Source organism: Trichoplusia ni, chromosome 10, assembly GCF_003590095.1.
Source record: "Trichoplusia ni isolate ovarian cell line Hi5 chromosome 10, tn1, whole genome shotgun sequence".
NCBI lineage: Eukaryota > Metazoa > Arthropoda > Insecta > Lepidoptera > Noctuidae > Trichoplusia > Trichoplusia ni.
In genome coordinates, this window is record NC_039487.1 from 4,912,081 (window position 1) to 4,929,959 (window position 17,879).

A 17,879-nucleotide genomic window follows, 5' to 3' on the forward strand; every position below is an offset into this window, starting at 1 on the left:
GCTTTATGGCCAAAACCGAGGTATGGGCCGCACCATTTAATTTTAAATCCACAATATGTTTATTAGCAATGTTGCCAAATATTGGTTAATTTTATCATATATTATTCTGCTTAGCCTTTTTCCAACTTATGTTTTAGGCTTCCAATCTCACCAGGTGCATCTGAACGCCGTATTGTACAGTGCGACTGCCCTAACTCCCATAACCCATCAAAATTTGTATCATAAGTCCAAAGGAGGCACGAATGTCTTTTTATCCATTAATCCATGACCTTATTAATAAGTAATTGTCACTTGTTCAAACGTTAAATGAGAACATTGTTAGGAAACCATCACATCTGAGAATTTTTAAAGGTGTGTTTATAACTACGTCAGAAGCTTACGGGTGGTTTAAAAACTCTGACAAGCGGATAGCAACAATACGAAAAGAAGAAGCAAAAGATTGTGGATAGGATCACAATATTCCGTAGTAAGACATGTTGTCACTTGTACATTCGTTTTCTGCTTAATTAAACGGTTTTCAGGACATGAACCATCATTTTGGTTTTAATAAGTGCAATTTGAAACATAAAAAGTAAAGTAAATTCCATTTTTTATGTTTCAAAATGCACTTTATTTAAAATGAAAATTATGTATTTTAGGTTACAAGCTGGCATATACGTGAAATTGCATATTTATTTTTTCTGCATTTAGCCTGTCTTTTCTTGGTCGTCTAGCTAAACTTAAGCCAAATTTCATCAAAATAGATAAAGCAGTTTAGCAGCTTGTGTATCAATAATAAAATCTTTTGTAAATTACATAAAATTCTCAATATCCCTTACTTCCAGTACTCATAAATTTAATTTTACTTGTAACTGCTGTATTCAAATATTATTAATAAGGATGAAAGCAACATTTTCAGGCGATATACATATCAACATATTGTTACATAATTCAATTGACAAACAAATTGTAATTGACCAAATAATATGTTTCAATGTGATTTTATATTATTATTAATAATAACATTAATTATTTTATTTCTATATAAACCTAAAGAAACTGTATTATTATAATTAATCTGTTAATATAACGTTTAATCAGATTTTCTTATAGTTACATGAACATTTGAAGATTACACGTTTTTTTCGGGTATTTCTAAATAATGTTATTTATGTTTGCAACTTAATAAACTGCGTAAGCGCATGTTTATGTACATGTTAAAATTTAAAAGCATCTCTGTTTCAATTTAAAAGCACTTCTTTCTATAAATGTCAATTTAATTTTATTAATAATATTTTTTGTTAATTTTTATACCTGTTTTAATTTAAATATTATTTAAAGATCGCCTTTAAATTTATGTATGAAAATAATGGGATAAATGAAAGGCTTATTCAATTAATTGTCCGTCAAACGTAAGTCAGCGGTGACTGCTTGTTACAATTCTACCTAATTAATCACATTTATTGAACGAAAAACATCGACAAAGTATTCAAATAGGCAGAAATATTACATTTAAAAACACATGTTTACTTTATATAAACAGTTTTTAACCGACCCCAAATCGGAGGAGGTTGTCCAACTTAGTGGAATTTTTATACTTTAAGAAATGATATTATCGGCCTGTGATCAAGTTTTGAAACAGACAATAAATAAATAGTATAAGAGTAGTTTATCGATATTTTTCGTTACCTGATTACGCCTTTCTCGAACATCAGCAGTAGTAAACTAAAAGCTGCGACTTGTGTTCCGATGGGAGAGTGATCGCTGAGGGGACCGGGCCCCGGCACCTGTCTTATGGAATCCGCACTGATTGGAGCACTTTACTGGCCTGGAAGAGATAAAGTTATTTTAGGGTGAAAAAATCTAAATAAGTGTTGAGTTATGATTTAAAATTTATGATATTTGACTTGATTATGTATTAAGTTAGCATTGGTGTTTTGGGATAGGTAGGTAGGTTTTGGAAAATTATTTAGAATTTTATTGAAGAATCTTATAGGTTGTATATGAAGTCAAATGGTATATATAGGTCGGAGATTAAATCTTCGCGTTGGATAAGCATTTTTGCGATAGACAACCACTTATTCGAACTTAAATTTGACCCCTAAGACACGCGTATTAAGGGTGTCATTTCACTCAGACTGTCATGTACTTGTTATTGAACGTTGCCCCTACGACACAGGTATAACTCCTATCTGACCTCGTACTCGGCGTCGTCGTCCATGAGGCCGCTGACGCCGAGCAGCTGGTACTGGCGCGCGCGCAGGGCCGCCGCGCCGCGCCGCAGCAGGCGCAGCGCCGCCGCGCACGCCGCCGCCGCGCCCGACACCACCTGCCGCACCTGGGGGGGGGGGACACTTCAGGTACCGTGACTGAATGTTTTTAATCGACGAGGACTCCACGCTGTGCTCTCAACGTAGTTTAAAGTCATTAGCGACTGACTAAACCTGAACCGCCACACAACATACTAACACATAATTAAAACTTTAAAGTGGCCTTCTGATCTTCTAGTTAGTGAATCGCATAGAACAAAAGATATACGACTACTAATTCTGAGTCTGGTTGTCCTGAAAGTTTATGAAATCCATCGCGACATAAAAATCAAATTACTTTGTAGAAATAACGACATCACTAATATTAACCATTAATAAAGCCGTCTTTAACCTTTACGCACCGGACTTTAAGAATAAAAATTATTTATTGAAAGCCAACATTATTACATAAATAAACGAACAACTCACTTGTGCAGGTGAATGCGACGGGTCCAGTACAAGCAACGTGGCCTTCCCGTCTTTATGCTTCTCATAGCCGATTATCGTTCTCGAGTGACCTGCAAGTTAACATTTATTGTAAAATGTACACCAAATATAAATATTCATCGTTTTTGGTCCCTATCGAAAGGACAAAATTGGACCACTATTACTGAGACTCCGATACCTGTATGCCTGTTGGTAACCAAGCTGTTTCTCATGAACCCTTAGCTAGTCAGTATCTGTCCATCAAAAATACGAATTCAAGTTAAGCAACGTTTCTTACGGTCAAAAATAAATCAGAAAGTTTTTCATTCCTGATAAATCCAGGTGAATTTTACATTATTTAAGAATGGTGTAATTCTATCTGTCTGTCTAAAATACACATTTAGGGTAAGCAACGTTTGTCACAGTCAAAAAAACAAATTTAATATTATTTTCCTGATAAATCCAGGTGGACATAAAAACGAGGGAAAATATAAAAATCCGTATAGTATTTATATATTACCTTGATGCTGCAGATAGAGCGGCGGCTTGAAGGCGTCGGGGTCCTCGTGGAAGTAGCGCAGCACCCAGTCGAACAGCGCGGGGTGGCTGCCGTCCGGACTCGTCGGCTTGTGGAAGTCGATCAGCCGGCATCTGGGCAACACGCGACATGTCACAACAACCACGGATTTAGAGAGAAAATACGTCTAATTGCGTAATTGAAAACGCATACATAATAAAGCTCGTGGAATCGATCACTATGTTATAATGAGTTACTTTGTGTTTCAGAAGGCACGCTAAATTGTGTTATTTCACCCACCGGAGAAATATATCTAGAGAAAATTCTCGTCAAATCATAAATACGGAATCCGATCTTTTGGGTCCGAAACTTACTAAAAAAATATGAAAGATATTATAACTTATTTTTACAAAATCAAATAAATAAGTAATATTAATACCTTATCCTTAAAGATGACAGCACGGTGACAACTTCGCAGGCGCCGATCCATTTGCGAGTGTTGTATAACTTGCAGCCCAGTTGCTCTGAGCCCTGGAAACGATAAATAATGTAGACATCAATTTATATAATCGATAATTTGAATGATGCAATTTGTATTATACCGCGATTGTAGGGGGTCATAATTTGTAGCAGTGATAGCTCAGGGGTAAAATCGTTAGCTCATCTCTTCGTGGGGATGTGATTTCAGTCATGCACTTACGGCCCTACGTTGAATAGGTACCTACTCATTTTGTGACATCATTAAAAGTTAGGAAGATTAAAAGCACAAGATGAGATCATTAAGATGATATAATGTACGGTAATAACCATAACACTTGCTAATAAAAAGCGTACTGGTAAGTGACATCATAGGAGATTTTATTTTTATACCCCTCATTTTTTGTTCGCGAGATATAAGAAAAAAATCCTATTCAATATTTTTTGGAAATCTGCCTGACGGGCTAAACAGATTTAATCGTTGAATATCCGGTTTTTTATACTTCTCCTGCATTACGCTTTTGTTAGAGTTGACTTGAACCACTCGACTATCCAACATCCTTGCTAACATGTAGCTATCATATTACGTAGCCCCCAGCTCCTCAGGCCAGTCTCGTTTGAGTTCGTGTCGGTACCCTGCCCCGAGTACCTGCGTGTCGAAGCCCAGCTGCCAGGCGCGCTCGACCAGCAGCTGCAGGCGCGGGATGGAGGGCACGCAGTCGCAGCCCGCCGAGCAGGCCAGCTGCGCCGCGTAGCGCGGGGACCGCATCAGCGACGACAACACCATCTGCATGTTCCTGACACACACGACACACCCTCAAAGCCAAGTCATTCATTCAAATTAGCACTTTTTGAAGGTCGCCTTCCAGCGCTTCCTAAATTCCTTTACTGCGAAAGAAGAAACGGCGCTACAGACTCCCTAGCAGCACACCGTCGTTCCGTTCACAATGTTAATATAAGTGTGTAAGCGATATACAAACAAAATGTCCTGTGCATTCATCATCATCATTCCCCATTGTCTGATGTCTAATGTCTGTCATCATCCCAATTATGATCGGTGCAATATGTCTTCTTCTTCCATAGCCTTCTATAGGCCGTCATCTCACAAGAATCACTCTTTGCAACCATATCTTCTTCACGCAATCCATCCATACAGTGTAGTGGTGACCGAAATTGATCAGGGCACATTATTCTAGTCACACGAGGTGTATGAACAGACCCTAGTCCTATCATAATAATTTACCGTTCATTTGTATTACCTGTACCCGCAGCCCCAGCCCCTGTCTCCATAGGTGCTGGCGTAGTGGTCCACAGCGCTGCACAGGTAGGTCTTCACTATGCTGGGGTTCTGAGCATTTAGTTGAGCTATCCTCTCAAGAAGACCTGTGAAGCAAGACGATTATATAGCTTATAAACATGCTAGATAACACGTTAAATTGTTTTCTATCAATTGTTATGTACAATAGTTTCAAAACTAACTGACCAGTAGTCCTGGAGGAGCCGGTGTCGGTCCCGGAGGCGGCGGCCCGGCGCAGGCCCAGACTCCGCTCGTAGTAGCCGGCCACGGACAGCGCCCCGCTGTACACGGCGCGCTTCAGGCTGTTGGTCGCGCGGTGAGTGTAGCCCTCCTCGTCGTCCTCCTCCATGCCGTACTGTGCCTGGCGGACAAGTCATAAATAATATTAATAGTTGGATATTAAGCATTTTAAGATATACTGTGTTACCCAATCAGGGCTAGAGGAGAGAGGAATGAGAGGACATGGCTAAACAACAACTCCACGAGTTGATCAAACACAGGGACAAGGTCACAAGGACAAGGTCTGTCTGTAGGTGTCCTGGCTGTTATTAACACATCTTCTAGCTTAGACATGCACACAGTGTGTTCAAAGGAGCAAAATGATCTTGAAGAAGCGCTTTACAAAATATAATGATATGATTATAATAGTCATAGCTTTGATGCAGTCCAGCGTTTTAATATCATTTTTTTTACACATTATATGTTAAATGTAGAAAAAATATGAACAACAAGACAAAAAGAATAAAAACAACAGAATATAACAGAGGGAAACTCACTCTCAACATCTGAAACTCATGTTCTTCTCTATTCTTCTGTGCTTCCCGCTCGGCTGCAGACAAGCTTGATGTGGCCCCACACTCCTCACCCCGCTCAAAATGTTCCTCAATGTGTTGGATCTAAAACAGAATAGAAATTTAATTAATATATTATTTGTTGTATCTGAATTCCAAAACACAAGTGCTTTAGCAACTTACTTTGGGTTAAGAACAATGTATGTGATGTTGTCCACATTTATTTATTTTAAACACAACAAGTACCATTTCAACAATTTCTATTGTGAGAACTTTGCTTAGTTATTAATAGATCTTTAATTAAAACTAGCTACATACAGTAAAAGACAGTTTGAATAGTCCAGCTTAAGAAACTCATAATACTGATACTGGCATAGATTTTAAAATTTACAAATTGTTAGTGTTCACTCGTTCAAAAAAATGTTTTTCAATTTTACCAGATTCGACTAGCTTGGATTATATTCCACAGTTTTCACACAACACCATCTAGTCTCTTACTAAGCAAAGCTTGTTATATATTTCTAAATACATACATACAATACTTAAATTACAGACACAAACACAACAAATGTCCTTGGTGGAAATCAAACCCACAACCTTTGGTATACCATTCGGAGCTACTAACCACAAGACCAACTTTGCCAGTTGAATATCAACATTAAACACATGTAATGATATCCAGTCTCTTACCAGCTCATGCTGTGACAGTGGTAATGGTTGACAGCAGACAGGACAGTTGCTCACCGGACTTTCTTCCATCATCACCACATCTTCATTGCAGGAGGCATTGTCTACCTGATCCTGGGAATCACACAAGAGATTTGTGTAAGATGCTCGGGAACACTTTAAGTTTAGGTATACCAGTTAGTTACAAGTATGAGATTGTTAATTATTTCATAAAATGTAATAAACATTGCAGATAATACATGTATGAGTTGTATAACATGGACCTGCTTGAATGATTTTGCATTATTTTATTCCTTTGTTAGTCATCATATTATATCAAAACAAGTATTAGTATTTCATTGCATAAATATATTTTTAAGTCTTATAAGTACTTACAGCTTTCTGTGGACTCAGTATATCTCGGTGTTCTACATTCACATGGATTTCTATTTCGTTGGCATGAGCAAATTCTCTCTCACAAATTGGGCACTGGTATGAGGAGCTGTGGGGCCCCGGGGACATGGCCATCGCGCTCAGCGTCAGCGTCGGGTTATCCAGGGTTATCGTAGGATTCGTCAGACCCAGGGTCGGATTGTCCGAGTTAGCATTAGCATTCACAGAAGGCGAGGTAAGATCAAAATGTGCCCTATTTATATGTTCCTCCAATTTCCTCGGACATGTTGACTTAAAATCACACAACAGACACTGGAAATTAAATTTTGTGTTACAACACTTTCACTGTAAATAGTTTTCTTTGTAGTCTTAATTTATATTTTAAACGAAAATTTCGAAAAATATTTCAAAACAATCTTTAATCTTGGCGGGTAGGTTAAGTGTCATTATGACAGTGACAGTTTGTTTTTTCTGATGATGATATAAATCTGTGATCATGTTAAAAATCCGTAATTCCATTTATTAAACTTTCTTACCTGCACCGATGGACTCGGTGTTGGAGCACTTTTCTTTGGTGTATTAGGTTTTAATTTTAAAGCTAATTGAGATCTAAGAGGAGATCCTTGCCCGGCACTTGCCATAGACAACTGTAACATAAGATATTTTTTTGTTTAATATTTTACTAAAAATAAACAATTCCTACGAAACTAGAAGAACTAAAGACTACAAAAATAAAAGAGCATTAAGATTACCTTATTTTTATTTGGTGAACCTTCATAACTACTTGAACTATTATGACTTGGACTAGAATTCGCACCTGAGAAATAATAATGAAAATAAATTAATACTACCTAGTGAAAACGCTACTAAAACTGCTTTTATTATTCCTACCTTTTTTATCAATCCCATTCACCTCACCCTCGTGGGAATTTTGTCTGCTTTGAGCTTTTTTATGAGCTACACCATTACTAATATTAATATTTTTCAGCCCATTCACAAGATTTATGTTTTTTGGCGAACGCGAACACTTTTCTTCTTCTTTTTCGCCTCTACTATAGCCTTCCTTGTCTTGGTACCCATTGTAATAGTTGATGTTCTTGGATATCGCCCCGTTGTGGTACTGTGAGGAGTTGTCGGGACTGTGCCAACCGTTTATGGACCCTGGAGTGTTGTAGCTGCAACTGTCCGTCGTTGTCATTTTGGAGTCTTCGTCGAAGCTGAAAATAATGTTTGGATGTGTATGTACCTAATACGCTAAGATGAGTAAACAGTATGTATGAAGTTATAGCTTCATGTTTATAAGAAAGGTTAAAGTGGACGGTAAGTAAGAAGGTAAAGCTTTTTATTTTGGTAAAAAGTGACTTAATTATACATTTACTGCAAACATTCTTAAAACCAAGGCCTCGCAAAACATGCACATAGTTTTTCGATTACTTAACAACTAATTTAAACACCAACAATCCGTGTTTAATAACACTAAATCCATCTCACATTTGAACGCGACAAAAGTGAATAAAACCTCTTTACAACATAGTTTTTTACTACCATCGAATCTAGGACCTCCGTGGCGCCATCTGTCTTTCAGTTTCCCTTATCAATAAACATTAACCTCTCACCTCGGGCTCTGGTCATCAATGAAAGCCATCAACTCTCTCTCCGGTGTCAAGTAGTGGAGATGGGCTTTCTGCACGTGTCCCACTAGTTGTGGCTGTGGGACCGCACAGTCGCAGAAGGGGCACTCTGGTCTACCGTTCACATGGGCCTCGAGGGTGTGGGTGCGCATGCCCTCGTCCGTGAGGCCCTCCGCCCCGCACAACTCGCAGGTGTAGGGGAATGGACTGCTAGACATCTTGCCTGAAGTAAAAATTGGGAATTAGGAATTCTTACAAAGTAAAAAGTTTTTCTAAAGCTATGGAAATTATCGTTTTTTTTCGAGGAGGATCTTTATTCATGTTCACTTTATTTTAACTTATGGTTTTCTTAAAAAATATAATATATCAATTACATTTTGTATACCTATCGTATATCCTTGAGCGTAAAGGGTTTGTTTAAAAATATGTATCATTAATCAAATTCTGAATGCAAATATTGAAAGGCTTTTGGCAACAATTCAATCACAAAAGACCTGGAAAGTGAGCTTTATTATTGACGGTTTTAAATCGATTTTACTAACCAACGTTTTTAATGTTGGTATACAAAAGGCCACACAAACAGTTTTACTTAACAAGTCAGTAAACACTCGAGGACAGTCAGCAACAGAAGTTTATGAACTCTGTCAGATTTACAAGGCTCCTGAATTTAGCAAATAAAATAACTTAGCATTGGGATTTGGAAGTAAAAGAGCTAAAAGATTGGGTAAAGACCAATATCATATACGTTTTGAATTGTAAAGGAAGAAATATCAAATTCGGAATGAATTATTACACAATACATTACAATAACTACGGCTTTCCGTCGGCTTTCTTTGCCGGCCTTACCCAACCTCCTAAGTCATTGATATAGTTAGAAATCCAAACAACATAAGCCGTGTCAAGGGGCAATTATTTGATTGTATCATGGTATTATTGATTTCCAAATCGAATACTATAACTTAGTCTACTTAACAGTGTTTTTAAATTGGTAATGAATAAGGCTATGATTGGTTTTGCATTATGCATTGACTGACATATTGAATTTCTAATACCAACACTAAAATATGTAAAAAAAGTACAACTGGTTACACCCACAATGACCAGGGGCCAACCACTAGACTAGGGGCCCACCACAGCCGATGAAATAAAAAAAATGGAACCACGGTAGAAGCCCACATTATTGACACTATGCATCTAAAAAAAGCTCGAAAAATTTGTCACTGAATGAAAATAACTTGAAACAAGGGTCCCCCACTCCTTTGTACAGGTTAAGGTAACAATAAAGCTGGTACAGGTAAAACTAAAAGGTAAAGGTAAAGAATATTAAAAAGTAGTATAAAACTGTGGTAAAGAAAAAATCAAAAGGCATCCACAATATGATTTACTGTTTTCGACTTCGATCTAATTAAAGGTCTGAAGGTCTCTTTTCGCAAAATAACTTCCCCATTCCTCAATACGCTTCCATGTTTTGATAAAACACACTCCCTTAGAATCTCTTCCGCATCTTATATAGGACGCTACGGATATCTCAATACGGATATTAAATATATCCCGACACCGGAATCGGGACAAATATCTGCGGATGTCGGACGGCACAAATATTGTTGTGGTGGGCAAAAGGCCAAGCACCAAACATTCAGCCATTGCGGCAAAAACTCATAAAATTACACTTACGAATAATCATCATATTATTTATTGCTGGCTACATTTACTTCTTGACATATTTACATAGTTGTATTTCTATTCTTTTTTCCAAACTATGTGGAATCGGCTTACAGTCTAACCGGACGCAGCTAAGTACCAGTATTTTCAAGGAGCGACTGCCTATCTGATCTCCTCAACCTAGTTTCCTGGGCAACACGATACCTCTTAGACTGGTTCCAGACTATCTTCTGTAACGACTGTCGAAGATGTATGAATAACTGCCGGATATTAGTAACTTACGTAGTGGCTAAGCTATAATCACATAAGTGATTCGATCACAGATCACACATCTTTGTCATAACGAGTTCCTCCGTGTTTAAGAAGGCACGTTAAATTGTGGATCCCGGCTGTTATTCCTACATCTTTGACAGTCGTTACAGGTAGCCAGAAGCTTAAAAAGTCTGACAGCCAGTCTAACCAAGGGGTATTGTGTTGCCCAGGTAACTGGGTTGAGGAGGTCAGATAGGCAGTCGCTCCTTGTAAAACACTGGTACTCAGCTGAAACCGGTTGGACTGGTAGCTGACCCCAACATAGTTGGGACAAGGCTAGGCCGATGATTAGTAACTTACGTATAACTGACATAATTTCGTGGATGGTCTTTTATATATTGACTCTCGAATGATGTTAATAATGTTAATTTGCAATCTCATCAAATTCAGCCGGATACCGTATTTTCTGTGGCTCTCAATCCGCTATTACATCTTACAAACAGAATTTAAATTGGTTAGCCCAAAGACTAACAATAGCGCTTGACAAAAGGTTTGATAAGTGATTAAGTAGGTAAATACAATAATTCGATAAATATGAGGAATAAAGAAGAAATTGCAAATTCGAAAAGAACTAAAATAAGCCAAATATCACGCGGACTCTTTCTTCTTTCACGATATCTATCACTAGAGATTCTGACTTAAAAAAAATAATAAGTAAATAATAGATAACTACGATAACAATTCGTTCAAATTATCTTGAACGATACAATGATTAACGGTCTAAGAAAGTCTCCTCGAAGAATAACAATCAAACTACTTTATATTTTAAAAGGCAGGTATATCGATACTGAGCAAACTTTATCAATGTCAAATACATTAAAAGTCGATTACTTATATTACTTAGAAAATCGATTTGTGATCTATTCTGTTATTGAAAACTTTAAAATCAAATACAAAAAAAATGGTTAAAATAAAAGTTGCCTGAAAGAAGAATATTATCAGATCATTCCCGTTGACCTAAATAAGTTATCTACTAGACATAGTCAAATGACAGAACTAAGAAAATATTTCTTTTGAGTTCAAGTTATATACTTAAAAAGCTACTCAACACACACTAGACCTTGGTTCGGTACTTGAGTACGTCACAAATGTTAAAAACATTGATTTATTATAATGATGAGTTCGCATAGAAACCACAATAACTATATTAAGGCTTAAGTGTCAAATCGATAAAATTACCGCAGTTTTGTTTTCAAGGAAATCGAGGGATCAGCATTGACAAGAGAGAAGTAATTACACGCGTTAGACCTTCTTTAGTCACTGACCTTTAACCATGCTGGCAGAATAACGCCGAGCCATTGCATAACAAGGTTTATTCTGTAATAAAAACATCAAAATAGAGAATTTGTACTCACCGAATATTTAGTATTTTATTGTCATAGAATAACGCAATTCCACTGTTTTTTGCCGGAACACTATCTAATTGGTACGTTTTTGTTAATATATGCGTTTATTTCTAGCATTTTTTAACGTTAAAATTACAAATTACATTAATACTACTGGCGATAGGTTGTTCGTCATTCATGAATTTGTTGGACATTGAAAAGTAAGGGTCGCTATTACGCATGCGCACAAATCCGTTCGGAATGGCCTCTGGCGGCCATCTTAGGTAAACTAGAATTGAAGTAAAATTGTTTTACCAAGTACTTAATTCAAAAAAGCAAGATAGTAAATAATATTGTTAATTAATAGTAATTTGCTCGTGTTTTTAAACCGGGATGATTACTGCGCCATCTCTTTGTTGATGTAAAGATTTTCCTTGCACGTAATGAAAACGTACGTGTTGGAAAATTCTAAAGTCATGAAAAGCCTTATCACGTTTCCATGAGTCCCGCAAGATGGCGTAACTGTCAAGTTCCATATTATAAGCTATTTCACCTATTTTTCATCAATATGCATAATTTCGTCAAAAGTTGGAGGTTCCGCTACATAAAAATATTTATCTACGTATAACATTTGTGATGATATAAAACTCTTCAGTTAGCAGAAAATACGTGTGTTTTCCGTAAAATTAGTAATTATCAACTAACGTAAATGAGAGTATTCTAGGGCCTTTTATATGCGTACTAGCGAAAATGATACCACGGGTATATAAAACCTTAATAAAAACTAACCCATGTGTTAATCCTAGTTATAAACCATCTTTGTACCAAGATTCGTCTAAATCCGTTCAGTGGTTTTTGCGTGAGAGAGGAACAAACATTTATAGGTACCTACATGCAAACTTTGGCGTTTATGATGAGGTAATATTTTTGGACACCAGAAATTCCCTTGAGATAATTTATATAATGTATGTGCTGGGTCAGCTAGTACCTATTGCTATGAGGAAAGGAAAACCGGAACAGTGTTATAAACCTACCCAACTATATCCACAAAGATCGTGACACATTTAAAATTAAAATTCCCGGAGAGTTCCCCTCGTGTAGCACCCGTGTCACCGTGTTAGCACCCAGGGGACCTACTACCATCACCTAAAGTAAATTGTTAGCCGTTGTAAAAGCGAGATAGCGCATTACATGGCGTAGAGCCCTGTCGCTTTCTAACCATTGAAATAGTTTTATTTAAAGAGGTCGTGGTAGTTCTCCAAGGGAGTAACATACTTAAATTAGTGTTCTGAAGACTATTGACTTGGGTAAATTGAAAACACATCCTTCAGAACGTACACTATATGTATATAATTTAGAGGAAATAGTTGGATGCGTATCTTTCGGTGTATAAGTTAGGTTTTGTTTGTTATGAATTTACGTAAAAAAAGGTAAGCTATCTTACAATAGAGAGTAAGATTTTTGGTGTGGCTTTTTCAACAAACAAATAGTATATAAATAAGCGACTGATATATTTGCTTTGGTTATCTTTATAGTTGTTTCTATTTGTATAACGAACTGAGTTTTAAGTAAAAAATACGCTCCATGATTGATTGACTACCTTTGTTAAGTGCCAAATCCAATATGGTATAGAAGATTTGATGCTATAAAAGAATCTCTGTTTCGGAAACAATCCCTTTAAAACTAAAATTAAGTAATATTTTCGTAAAACAAAATATCTACACGAACCCTCAACAAGGAACAATAATGAAATGGACTTGCTACTCTGCTAAAACGAGTAGAAACATGTCGGAGACATCTGTGTACATCTGTTGTATCATTTACTCCTCTCGACACGATTACATATTAAATTCATTTACAAAAAGAAAAATAATGTAAAAAGAAAACTTCGGGATGGCGGGAAAGCGGTCCGCCATTGCATACGTAGTGAGCGTTTATGCTAAACAACTCTTGTCACTCAAATAAAATAAAATATTGTTGCATTTTTGTCTTTGGAAAGCATATTTTCAGAGACGACGATTTAAATGCAGATAGCCTTGTAAAAGATAGTGGGATTTATATTTTCTTTCGGAACACAGGACTGAATTATTACTGCCTTTCATGAGAAAATGTAGGTACATAATGCTGTGGAATAAATTTTGCTTGGTAGTGATATTTTGCGCGAGACTCGTAAGTTCCTATATAATGAACATAGTGGTGATTTAGTGGCTCGTTTTTCAGGATGTGATATGATGTTTTCGAGGTACAATCGTGCTGCTAAGGAACTGAGAATTACGATTTTATTATCTACCTGTGATATTGGATTGTTGTCATAAAGACACTGGCTTATTTGCTATATTTTTCCTCATAAAAGTAAAGAAAAAAGTATCTCTTGTTGCAAAAAAAGGAAAGAAAGAACATCTGTAATTTAGGTCGAATTTCGTACCATGAAAATAGTTGTACATTCAAAATTTGAGCAGTAATGCAAAATGAGTTAGCTTCGGTCCCATACATACCTACACAATTTTTGTACTTCTTAACCAAGAATTTCCTGTACCCTCTACAATGGGACCAGCGAAACGTTCATTTACACAAACATCAAATAATGAAGGTAATAATAAAACATTTATTAATATTATACAAATATAAAATAGAGGGCTGAGCGCCCAACCCTTGGCGTTTAATATTCAGGGAATTATTTCGAAAGGTCCCCATTACCGTTAGCCCAGGGTTTTGAGTGTTTTACTTAATTTGAATTGATGACTTGTTGGGGAAGTCGGAATGGCCCCCGTAATTATATTAGATTTTGGTAATCTACGTTGATTGTTGACTAAAGTTCGGGGTAAGATGGCCGTGGGTGTGTATACGAGTTTTTTTAAACGTGGTTTAAAAGACAGTTGCGAGCTAAGTTTGTTATTTATTGTCATGTTTTTGTTTTCGTCCCGGGTTAGAAGAAGGTTTTTCACGGACGGAAGGGAAGAGAAAATTCTGGTAAAGGTCTTGTGTTTGTTTTAAATTAATCCTTTTTTATGTAGCTATATTATAATTATGTTTTACCGGTAAATTCCTCCTACGTTCGTCTTGTTTCGCGCAGGTGTTGGCTTCTTAATTAAATAAATAGCTGAGCTTGCATTTAGCTTCTTGACAGTTTAAAGGCGTTTAATTCCATTCCATTCGCTTGGAAATACAGGTTCCACGTATTATACTTGCTGGTACTTAAATGGATATCTTCCAAGTTCCTTAGTCGAGATAGCCTTTGTTTAAATAGCTATTCCATTGTTTCTTCTTGCTGCTCCCAATGTTTTTAGAGTCTTCTTCTATTCGCTTCTACTAAGTATTCATCGTAACCGCTTTTCATTTTGCTTCATATATTTTTAGTTTTCATAGATCACATGAATTCTTGTCCAACGCGGGGTTCGAACCCGGGTCAGGTCCCGTTTGGAGCGGTAGTCTCCACTAATCAGTTATCCGTGTGGTCTGGCTATGCTATGACCCATATAATACCCATTGACATTACGCATGTGTATTTATATCTGTTGTCTTTTTGTCGTTATTTGTTTGCGAGAATTTAGCAACTTCTCTTGCAAGCCTCTGAAAGAGAACACAAGGAATGATTCCATACAACTATCCTACTTATTTTTTACTCAGTACTTCGCCTTTGCACGTGCCATTTCCTTCGCTGGCGGACTTCAAAAACTATAAACTTGGAAGCACTTTCGTGCATTTTTGTTATGCAAAAGGCGAACAAAGTGGGACTTCGTAGCATGTACCACGACACCTACCACGGACTTCTAGACCAGTCCTTTTATGGTTGTGGGAGCGAGATAGCGTATCATAGCGTAAAGCAACATCTCGCTTCTTCTACAAGAGTTTTTCTTTAGGATGTGATGGTAGGCCGTAGGACCCCAGAAGTTGGAAAGAAGCAAGTTTTGCGGAACGTTAGCTGAACCAACGTGTTCTCCGTATCGCCTTTAGAACCTACAAATAGCTCGAACTATGCAGTTCTTAACTTCTAAGAAGGAGGTAAAGACTATTGAATTTTAGTTGTGGAGTTAACACAAAACTTTATCAGGCATGTTGAGTATATTGTCTCTTGGATTTGCTGGGATGTCGGTTATTGTTCTCTTAGTTTAGTCGGCCTTTTGTGTCGTCTTATTTTTTAATTATAATATTTGAGAATTCAATGATCAATCTTTCTTGGACTGCAATTGTTATTCTAGCCAAATAAAATTAACGTTAATAATGGTTTTTTTTGGTAGGAGATGACAATTCAGAGTTGTGTGACTTATGGAAATGAAGTATCATTTCTAAAAAAATACAACGTTAACGATTATAGTAAAAGATAGAGAGACGGTTGTGGTCTCAGGCTGGTTGATCATTTCCTTTCCCAATTTAATAATAGATCCTTATAAGGAGGTATCCAGGTGACCTCCTGCTTGTACTTTTTACTGAATTGGTGGTGAGGGGCAACGTAACATCAGGATATAATACATATCATAAAGCCGTAGTCAACGCTTACGCTTATCTAATAAAATACACGTGCCGGATAAAGGGTTCACGAAATCATACCATCGAATCGAGAGATCGGCTTAAAATTCGTTGGCACTGACCACGTACAGATAATATGAAAATCTCCTATATTAAAATATATCCATATTATATAAGCCCATGCTGTCCCACTGCTGGGCAAATACAAACAGGATAGGGACTCTCTCTATTTTCGCTTTTTATGGCAAGGTTCCCAGTCCCATTTCATTATGACATGCCAATAAATGTCTCTATTTTAAATGTAAACTGAAAATTAAATAATCTATACTAATATATAAAGCTGAAGAGTTTGTTTGATTGTTTATTTGAACGCGCTAATCTCAGAAAACACTGGTCCGAATTGAAAAAATCTTTTTGTGCTGAATAGACCATTCATCGAGGAAGGCTGTAGGCTATAAACCATCACGCTGCGACTAATAGGAGCGAAGATACAATAGAAAAACAATGCAGGTATAAATCATAACTTATATCTTCTACCCATGGGGACGAAGTCGCGGGCAACAGCTAGTTGTTAATAATATTGTATAATTTTCCTTTATTAATGAGACTTAAACTCAAGGTTAATAAAGTATCTTACTATTTCCATAATTAGATACATTCATGCATGGCATACTAAATTTAATAGTGCCGTAAGTGGTCGTTTAAATCTTGATAACAAAGCAAGATTAATAATAATAATTATTACCGACCAATGGGTGTTGTGCATGAAAACCGTATTGTACTTTACTAGGTGATGTCCACGGGCTAAAAAAGATCCTACGGGAACATAAAATCGGGATAAAAACAGTACAGTGGTTTTTGCGTAAAAGTGGAACAAACATGCAAACTTACTAAATTTCTTGTTTTTTTTTATATTTGTAGGATTCGTAAACATCAATACGTAGTTTAAACTATAAATTAATAATAATCATAAAAAAATTGCAATCATTTTACTAACAAACGAAATGAATACAGGATGCGAGTGCATATTATAATGCAGTTGCTATTATTAGTTTCATGTATCTATACATCTAGGTACATCTAAGCATCTACTACTGTGTCTTTCCGCCCCATTAAGCCATAAGCATTCAAACGTAACCGCCGCATTAGTATCTAATTTTAGCTCGGTAAGCATCAAGCACTGCTGGTGTAGTGGTATCATGCAAGATTCCCATTCTTGCGACCCGGGTTCGATTCCCGGGCAGTGCACTCCCTTTTTTTAATTCTCATTTATTTTTATTTTATTCAAACGAGTCCCTTGGGTCGTTGTGCGCGGGAACTGGTTATTTTCTGTGTCCAGTTCGCAATCTGAAATTGTTGGCGCCATTTTACTCGTTTGGCGGGTGAATTCCGGCTGTACCGAGTGTTATTAGCGGGTGGCAACACTGTTGATCCTAATAATATTATCTTTGCCTTTAATCTCGGTGAACCCTAAAATTCTGAACGTTTATATTTCTTTTTTTTTGTGCGAAGAATTTCGGAGGACATGTTTTTGTACCAAAATTTTGTGCAAATTATTTTTTGTAATTATTTTAAGAAACATTTTACCTAAGTACTTACTGACGTTTATTTTAAATAAAAAAACAAC

The 17,879-nt window shown here is 36.7% G+C and overlaps 1 protein-coding gene and 1 non-coding gene across 2 annotated transcripts; one reads left to right on the plus strand and one right to left on the minus strand.

Annotated features, from left to right (window-relative positions):
• Positions 1–1,326: 1,326 nt before the first annotated feature.
• Positions 1,327–12,297, minus strand: LOC113498236 (zinc finger-containing ubiquitin peptidase 1-like). Its single transcript, XM_026878175.1, has 16 exons — positions 11,816–12,297; positions 8,472–8,709; positions 7,747–8,072; positions 7,608–7,672; positions 7,392–7,502; positions 6,859–7,167; positions 6,487–6,597; positions 5,782–5,901; positions 5,192–5,366; positions 4,968–5,091; positions 4,358–4,505; positions 3,671–3,762; positions 3,235–3,365; positions 2,718–2,806; positions 2,177–2,317; positions 1,327–1,807 (listed from the first exon to the last, which is right to left on the minus strand). Exons 2-16 carry the CDS (start codon positions 8,702–8,704, stop codon positions 1,772–1,774), a joined length of 2,211 nt encoding a protein of 736 aa, XP_026733976.1. The 5' UTR covers positions 8,705–8,709; positions 11,816–12,297; the 3' UTR covers positions 1,327–1,771.
• Positions 12,298–17,429: 5,132 nt separating this feature from the next.
• Positions 17,430–17,500, plus strand: Trnag-ccc. The gene has a single exon. It is a non-coding gene; the product is annotated as a tRNA-Gly (tRNA).
• Positions 17,501–17,879: the final 379 nt, after the last annotated feature.

Coding starts and splice junctions, on each gene's coding strand:
- LOC113498236 (XM_026878175.1), bottom strand. CDS start 8,704: ATGTCTAGCAGTCCATTCCCCTACACCTGCGAGTTGTGCGGGGCGGAG. Junction 8,073..8,471: donor ATTGATGACCAGAGCCCGAG/GTGAGAGGTTAA, acceptor CATTATTTTCAG/CTTCGACGAAGACTCCAAAA. Junction 2,807..3,234: donor GCTCTATCTGCAGCATCAAG/GTAATATATAAA, acceptor GTTAACTTGCAG/GTCACTCGAGAACGATAATC.